The following is an 8,332-nucleotide window of genomic DNA, read 5'->3' as shown; positions in this document are numbered from 1 at the left end:
ACAAAGGGAACACATTAGAACATTAAGATATGTATGATAGACCATAAATAGGAGTTTGCTGGCACTACATCACACCAAAAGATGAATCCATGGAAGTACGGAATGAAGTAACTTATCAAAAAGTCATACCGAACATAAAAGCGTCATTCTATCACTTCTCCTTACTTTCCCGACGTGTTATTACCTCCACTTGTGGAAGTCTAGTTCCTCCTTATGGATGGGGATTGATCGATCTAAGATCAAATAGATGTTCGGCTGTAACATAGGCGGTGGAAAGGTCTTGAACTCTTTGTTCGTAGAGCTTGGTTTTCGCCCACGGCTTCAGCCCATTAATAAAATTGAAGACCTTGTCTGTTTCAGACATATCATGAATATCTAACATAATCTCAGAAAACTGCTTAACGTAGTGTAGAATATTATCAGTATGCCTCAGCTCCCTTAATTTCCTTCTTGCAATTATCTCGATATTGTGTGGGATGAACTTAGAGCGAAGTTCTTGTTTTAAGCTCTCCCAAGTGTCCACAGTACATCGACCATCTTGAATGTCCATGTACTTGGATCTCCACCACAACTTTGCATAGTCGTCTAGATACATCGTTGCCACTGTGACCTTCATTTCTTCTGCCACGGTATTTGTAGCTCGAAAGTATTGTTCGAAGTCAAAGATAAAGTTCTCTAAAGCCTTGGCATCTCGATCCCCACAAAAGGGCTTGGGCTCTGGGACTTTTAGCTTGATGTATTGGATTACACCCCCAACTGGGGTTTGGTTCCCTACTGCTCTCGTGGTGAGGTTTAGTTTGGTGTTCAAATCCGCCACTTCAGCTTTGACCACTCCAATGGTTGCTCTCAAACCTTTAGACATTTCTGAGACCATCTGAACAATTGTTTGTTGATTATCTTTTAAGTCCTCGATGCGTTCTTCCATTCGGGCAACAAAGCCTGTCGAGCTATCCCCATACTCGAAACCACCAACAGTTGCGGCCTTTTCTTCTAGGGTCTCGACCCTAATCATTAATTCTCGGACAGACATTGCTTCAAGGCGGCCTGTCATCTCGTTGATCTTGTCGGCTTTAATAGCAATCTCATTCATGCAAGACTCCAAAAGCTTCATTCTATCAAGAACTTCATTCGAGTAGAGTAATTGATCTTCAATCTTTACCAATCGGTCAGCCTGGGACTTGCCCAATTGTTTTGCAGTGGACATGTTTGTGTACTAAGATTCACGGAGCTAACTCGACTCTGATACCACTTGTCACAATTGTACTCTTGTGGTAGTGGGACAACGATTGTGCACGACTTGTTCTAACCCAACGAACAAGTCAACTATATGGAAGTCGGACTTTGAGGACAACCTTGACGTATGATCGAGCCTGGATCATATTTGAAAGAAACGTTCTATAAAACGTGAGCGAAGAAATGCGTTGAAAACAATTTGAAACAAATCAATGTTATATGCTAAAAGCGAAATAGAAACAACCACAACTTTGATAGCATACGATCGAGATAAGAAGAATTGACAACTAATCATTTCTCCTATAGTATATTTTGAGACATTTAGCCCTAATAGGTGTAGACATGATTTTGGTGACTAGTAGTACACTCTCGTATTGATACAACAATAATAATAAAAGTCTATCTAACAAGAAAGCAAGTAAAAGGAATTTAGAAGAGGCATGCAACCATAAATAATACGTCCTGAACAAACATGAACGGAACATCTGAACAAATAAACATGATCGAAACATCGAACACACGATCATAGACAACATGCCTTGAACAAACACGACAGACCATTCACAAAACAAATTTCTCATGTGCGCAACTAAATCCAAATAAATAATCCTCACATTCATCCTAGATGTTCGCAACGATTTCCAACACCTCCATTCCTTTACAGAACAGCAACATTTCTCAACTCTGTAGTCCAATAGAAGAGCTCAGTTATTCCTAATAACAATGAACAGAATACCACTGCAAAATTGTGGCCGGAAAAGAGCGAAAAACAGTTAGCTTACCGGCTGAATGGCGGAGAAATAAGAATGAGAGCGAAACAGCAGCAACGAGTCCTTGATGGTTCAGTGGCTCCACGTTAAGACTTGGGTCGTCATAGCAAAATGTCCAATCGCGGGAAAATCAGAACGGCGAGGGTTTAGGCGATATCTTGAGACTTGGTTTTGTTGTTTGGACCAGAAACCTTGGGCTTCTGCCACTTTCGTTTTTTGGGCCGACATCTTTAAGCCCAATAATTTCTTTTTTATTATTTCTTACTTATAAATGGCCATGGCCATGGTATGAATTGTCGGGTTGGATGTACACCACTCATAAATATCCAACCCCTCATAAATCTGCCAAATCTTACGAACTAAATTTATAATTCATATATGAATGACTATCGTAGTAACACCCCATCCCTCATTCAAAGATAAAAGCTCGAGTTCACACGAAGGTCGTGACCTCCTAATGTAACCTATAGTTTTAGCAAATTTATACCTTAAAAATACCTCGAGTTCAATCTCATAATGAATCTATACAGACCCAACTAACTAAATGTCATCAAATATCGTTCGCTTTCGGGTTAGCTTCGAGAAGGAAAAAAAAAAAAAAAACATATGCTAACTTCCAAGACACCGAATCACATGGAAGTTGGACATGACAGTTGTGTCGCTACCTTCTTGGATTGTGTCTCCCAAAAGTTAAGAATAGTTTGCGCCACCAGAATCTTTTAGTGCTGGCTTTTCATATCATCCCTTCAACGCAAGCAAATGTGCTCTGTCATTGAGTAAAAAGAAAGTCGGATTGATTCTGTCGTATCGTATGTACATCGAAATCAGGTCGAATGTAACGAAAATTAGAAGTCAACGATTGGCTCTCCAATGGTGAGATTCCGCTCGACAGACCATGGAATGTCGAAGAGCTTGGCAGCGATGAACTTGAAGATCTTATTGACATTGATGTTGTGAACGGAGCTGGAGAAGAACAGTGTAGCCTTCATGACTCGTGCATAAGCTCTTGCCTATGAACACAAAATCAACAATCAGAGAAGAGTTTGATGAACAAACAAAAAGACACAGAAGATTGATTAGGATTTACCTGACTCACAATTGTCCACTGCAAATCTGGAGGAAGTCTAACAAAGTCATCAAATTTGGTTCCTACAAGGATGGGAATGGCTGTCTGCAATAAACAAGAGTCGACCCATGAATTACTCGAGGCTGTTTGGTAGTTGGCTTTGAAAAACATGTCTTATGAATTGACTTATAAGAGGTTTCATGTGAAATCTCACGTCGGTTGGAGAGGAGAATAAAACATTCCTAATAAAGGTGTGAAAACTTCTTCCTAGCAAACGCGTTCTAAAACCTCGAGAGGAAGCTCGGAGGGGAAAGTCCAAAGACGACAACATTTGCTAATGGTGGGCTTGGGCTATTACAAATGGTATCAGAGCCAGACACTGAGCGGTGTGCTAGCGAATACGCAGGGCCTCCAAGAGTGGTGGATTGTGAGATACCACATTGGTTGGAGAGGGGAATGGTAGTAGACGCATTTTAAAACCTTGAAGGGAACCCCGGAAGGGAAAACCCAGCAGGACAATATTTGTTAGCGGTGAGTTGGGCTGTTGCATTTCACGAGTTGAACAAGTCTCAAGTTTATGAAGTATGGTTCATGTAGCCTATGATTAACAAACTCACATACAGAACATAAGCTTCGATTCTTAAACCGAACTGAAGAACAACATAGACGTATAAACAAACTCAAGAGCTCAACGTAGACGAACTCAGAATTTATGACCAGTTTCTCTTTACAATCCAAATATAGAAAGCGAACGATATCCGAAACATCTCCTAACAAGTAATCCCAAACCATTTTCTTCACAAACAAGTTAGGTGAAAAAGAAGTCATCATTCAGAGGTTCACAAGTTCAAAAGCTAAAGGAAAAGCCTCACATCCCTTTCTCATAAATTCTCACAGGACTTTTATCAAACACTTGGTGCTCATTATTAGCAATAAAAGCATCTTAATGACAGAATTCAGTAGAAGGAAAGAAATCAATGGCTAAAAATGGAATCAAATACTTTACCTGGTTCCATTTCCTCGCTTCGGTATACCAATCAACAATACTGCAAAGATCAAACACAAAATCGAACCAAAAATGAACTCAAATTTCCCATTTCAAGCAAGAACAACAAGATTTTGAACGGAATAGACCTGTTTAGAGTTCGACGACTTGTAAGATCGAACATGAACAAGATCGCCACAGCATCTTTGCAGGCCAACGGAAGTTGATCTTGTGAACTGCTATCACCTTCATCGAACTACTCGTATTAGAAATTTTTCTTCAGAAATCTTCAAGAACCCGGGGAAGTTTAAATTTACCTTTAACATCCCAAATACTGAACGAAATCAGAGCATTTTGGATATTGAGTGTTTTGTTCATTAGGTTTATTCCGCTCATCTGTAAGCTATTTCTCTCCTGTTCATCGCCCACATACTTGACCTAATCAAAATTAAAAGAACAAACAAACAAAAGGATTAGAAAAAGAGAGAGAAAAAAAACAGCAGGGGAAGTTAGAAATTAGAAAGAAAAGTTTACCACGAAGCTTGTTTTCCCAATCTGGCAATCCCCCAAGAGGCTAATCTTGAGAGGAACCAACTCCGCGGAATCGAAATCAGAATCGGAATCAAACCCGCCGCTAGTCGTCGGATACTCCGGCGACGATCCACCATCCGCGGCAGCCGGTGGGGACCGGTGGGAGAAGCGGCGATATTTTTTGGGGGTTTTTGCGGAAGAACAAGCGAAAACCCTATCCCAGATGAAGCGGAAGAAGTGACGGACAAAGGAGATCCGTTCGATGAGCCTCCACCGGACGAGTCTCCGGCATAGCTTGGTCATGGCGGCGGCAGCGGCTTCATTGTTCAGTTTGGAGGTGAAAAGTGAAGGGAGATGGCGGCGTTTGTTCTTGTTTTCGCCATTGATTTCAGTGGCCGTGGCGTTGGATTTGTCGATGTGGTGCATTTGTGGGCATTTGGCGCTTTTCCGAAGAAATCTTCAATGAAGCTAAAGTACGAGACTCGACCAGCAACAACAACGAACAGTTGACCGGGTTTTTGTTCTTGTTTCTTTTTTATATATCCATATTTATTTCTTCAAATTTTCTTAAATTTTAAACATTAAATCTAATTTTTTTTAATCTAAAATATACATAAGTAAATACTAATATTAGCTACATTTATAATTATTATAAATCTAGTTTTGTCGAGTTGTATGAATACGACACCTAATGACCCTGACACTTCGTTGTATCCTTTGCGACATGGTCACGTTACTTATTTCTCGTTTTTAACCGTGAAGACTATCTCCATAGACCAACACGAATCGTTCCAACATGTTTTGTTTTCACTCATATGTATCACAGAAAAATTTGTATAAGATCACCAACATAGAATTACTCTAAGTAAAGCACGTTTAACCATTGAGTTCCTATGATTGAGTCACTGAAAATGAAGGTGTACGTGTTAGCATAGGTAGTATCTTTCAATTCTTTTTAAATCTTTCTTAACTATCCTAAGAATCTTTGTCATTCAGATGTGGTCTCAGTTCATTAATGTATCATTTTTCTACTCGGATTTCAACCCAAAAATTGGGTGGAGATGAGATAGTCCAAATCGGCGGCTTCCAATCTTGGTGGGCCAAACGCGAAAGGCGACGTTTGGGTCAACCCAAGTGCATGTCGGTAACACACGGTTGACACAACCCATCAATTTCTTTGTCTTGTTGTTTCCATTTTTTCCTACTCTCCTAATTTCTCCTTATAATTTGAATGTTTCTTAAAAAAAAAAAAAAAAACATCCCGATTGAAGATAGGTATACGGCAAACTAAAAGAAAAGACTTAATGCAAAGGTTTCCTCGGGCCAGACGAATGCAAAGGCAGAAGGGAGCTTGACTGCAAGACCCACCTGTATATTTGAAAGAGTTTGACCTCCTTGCTTCTCTCTGAACCTATTTCCCTTATTCATTCAATCCTGAACCGGAAGGAAGTTTGGTTATATACGACTTGACCGACCAGAACTAGAGTTACTACAAATGGTTATTATAGATTATCACTGAAACAGTTGTTAGAGGTGGAGTCGATCACTCGAAATTGTTGATTGTGAGAAACGATTATCAATTGGAAAAAATTGTCATTGACGACCGTTAATTGTTGTCGTTATAGATTGTCGTCATCAGGTGATTACACAGTGATCGTCGATGACCAACATCGTTAAAGTATTTTAGTCATTTCATATATCATAAAATTTTACGAAAGACTCTAAATTAAACGCTTACAATGAATGTTTGATGAACTATAAACGTTAAATGAGTGAAGTTAATACCATAAATTTATCGATATTACAAACTTGTGAATTTATTAACCAACACATAAAATATATGCATCATTAAAAATTCAAAAATTTAAATTCCTCAAATTTTGTGTTTAATAAATTTAAATTTTTTTAAAGGTCTCGAATAATTAAACATATTAAATATAAAATTAAAAAATTAAAAATGTTATATTATAGTCCAAGAAATTAAACATTATATAAATTATTATTAATTAATTTATAAATTTTGTATAATTACTAATTTATAATATCATGTGAGACATATTTTAATTATTAAAAGACAAAACTAAATCATTTTATTATAATTTTTAGATATAAATAAGGTAACAACCAAGGGCAATGTCACTTATCCTCCCGAGTCGCTTATCCTTTTCTTCCTCCCTTCACTCGGTCTCGTGAGTGTTAGACGAACACGACTCTCCACAATGGTATGATATCCAACACCTCCCCTCGAACAAACCACGCCTCCCCTTAATCGAGACTCGACTCCTTTGGAGTCTTAGTCATTTTTGACTGCCTTCGTACCTTCGAGGAGGCTTGACTCCTTTTGGAGTCCTTTGTTCGACATTTAAGGATTTGCCAATCTATTGACACGGCTAAGTTTAGGGCATGGCTCTGATACCATGTTAGACGAACACGACTCTCCACAATGGTATGATATTGTCCACTTTGAGCATAAGCTCTCATGGCTTTGCTTTGGGCTTCCCAAAAGGCCTCATACCAATAGAGAGTGTATTCTTAGATTATAAACCCATGACCATTCCCTAAATTAACCGATGTGGGACTTTCATCATCCAACAGTGAGATCTGATGGGATCAAAGTGACATAAGTAAATTAAATAACAAAAATATAGAATTGAAACAAATAGTGAAAATTCTCGATTTTGACAAACTCGACATGCATTTAAGGGGAGATTAGTATAGGACTTCGTTTCATCTTTTTTTAAGATCAACTAAGTTTTACAAGTTAATCCTCCGTGGATCTCTCGACTTTTCCGGGTTTTTTCTAGCTTACTCGAGAAATTCCTTTGCGTGCTCCAATTTACAAAACTATCCCTTAATAATAGAAATAAAAAAATACTCATTGATTTTAAATAATATTAAGAGAGAAATTTCTTTTATTAGAATATTTAAATTTGATTGAATATAAAAATAAAAAACATGTTTTAACATGATGTTAATATTAATTTTAAAAAATAATTATTAATGGAAGAATTTAATTTATTTTCTAAAAATTACACTATTTTTTAAACACGAGAATACAAGAATTAAAGACCAACTAAATATTATCTCCAACATTTCGAGTAATTATTCTCGAGTTTTTAATTATTTAGTTTAATTTTATTAATCAAAATTGATTCAAAAATTGATTTTAAATTATATAAAAATCTTTCGTCGTATATATAATAAAACATTCAAATAAATTGAGCTATGTTCAAATTGTAATATCGTTAAAAAATATATTTTATGTCCCATTTTTATTTGAATTGATATGTTACCTAACATACATTTGGTCGCATAGTAGGTGAGAAAGACCAAAGTATGGGCTATAAAAAAATATAACCCAACAAACTATATTTTCATATAATAAAATTTTATTATATAGTTTGGTCTATATTAAATATTTAATTATTTAAATTTTTGTTAAAGTTTGAAAAAAGAAACTAATTGACCATGCAAACATGTTACCCAGATGTTTGATATATGGGACTCAACTTATTCATATTTAAAAATTTGACCCATCCAACTGAATATGTAAATTAGTAACTCAACAAGGACCAATTTGAAAATAACCTAAATATTGGGTCTAAGCCCAATTGATCGGGCCCAAGATCCTTACGCTTGTACTTTATATTTGACTAAAAAATATAAAAAAATAAGTTTTCAAAAAAGTTTTATTAATATTATTAAAACTTTTTTACAAACTTCAAAAAAAAAAAAAAAAAAAAAAAA

At 36.7% G+C, this 8,332-nt stretch overlaps 2 protein-coding genes across 4 annotated transcripts; both read right to left on the bottom strand.

The window, feature by feature from the left end:
• Positions 1-2,285, bottom strand: LOC111480631. 2 transcript variants are annotated; one of them, XM_023125779.1, is made up of 3 exons: positions 2,016-2,285; positions 1,848-1,917; positions 1-1,370 (listed from the first exon to the last, which is right to left on the bottom strand). In XM_023125779.1, the coding sequence occupies exon 3, from the start codon at positions 1,202-1,204 to the stop codon at positions 212-214; it is 993 nt and encodes a 330-aa protein (XP_022981547.1). In that variant the 5' UTR covers positions 1,205-1,370; positions 1,848-1,917; positions 2,016-2,285; the 3' UTR covers positions 1-211. The 2 variants fall into 2 exon arrangements, with proteins under 2 accessions (XP_022981547.1, XP_022981546.1); XM_023125778.1 differs by lacking the exon at positions 1,848-1,917.
• Positions 2,286-2,415: 130 nt separating this feature from the next.
• LOC111480640 (septum-promoting GTP-binding protein 1-like) lies at positions 2,416-5,109 on the bottom strand. Of its 2 annotated transcripts, none has more exons than XM_023125793.1 (6): positions 4,589-5,109; positions 4,372-4,492; positions 4,204-4,300; positions 4,076-4,115; positions 3,100-3,174; positions 2,416-3,013 (listed from the first exon to the last, which is right to left on the bottom strand). In XM_023125793.1, the coding sequence occupies exons 1-6, from the start codon at positions 5,009-5,011 to the stop codon at positions 2,849-2,851; spliced, it is 921 nt and encodes a 306-aa protein (XP_022981561.1). In that variant the 5' UTR covers positions 5,012-5,109; the 3' UTR covers positions 2,416-2,848. The 2 variants fall into 2 exon arrangements, with proteins under 2 accessions (XP_022981561.1, XP_022981560.1); XM_023125792.1 differs by having other exon boundaries at positions 3,091-3,174; positions 4,589-5,107.
• Positions 5,110-8,332: the final 3,223 nt, after the last annotated feature.

This window comes from Cucurbita maxima, unplaced genomic scaffold, assembly GCF_002738345.1.
Source record: "Cucurbita maxima cultivar Rimu unplaced genomic scaffold, Cmax_1.0 Cma_Scf00006, whole genome shotgun sequence".
NCBI classification, from domain to species: domain Eukaryota; kingdom Viridiplantae; phylum Streptophyta; class Magnoliopsida; order Cucurbitales; family Cucurbitaceae; genus Cucurbita; species Cucurbita maxima.
This window is presented reverse-complemented; position numbering and strand designations above follow the sequence as displayed.

Bases quoted from the DNA above. Each gene is read 5' to 3' on its own strand.
- LOC111480640 (XM_023125792.1), bottom strand. From the start codon at position 5,011: ATGCACCACATCGACAAATCCAACGCCACGGCCACTGAAATCAATGGC. The intron at 3,175-4,075 runs GTAAAGTATTTG...TGTTTATTGCAG, and splicing joins AAGCGAGGAAATGGAACCAG to ACAGCCATTCCCATCCTTGT. The intron at 3,014-3,090 runs GTAAATCCTAAT...TTGTGTTCATAG, and splicing joins AGTGGACAATTGTGAGTCAG to GCAAGAGCTTATGCACGAGT.
- LOC111480631 (XM_023125779.1), bottom strand. From the start codon at position 1,204: ATGTCCACTGCAAAACAATTGGGCAAGTCCCAGGCTGACCGATTGGTA.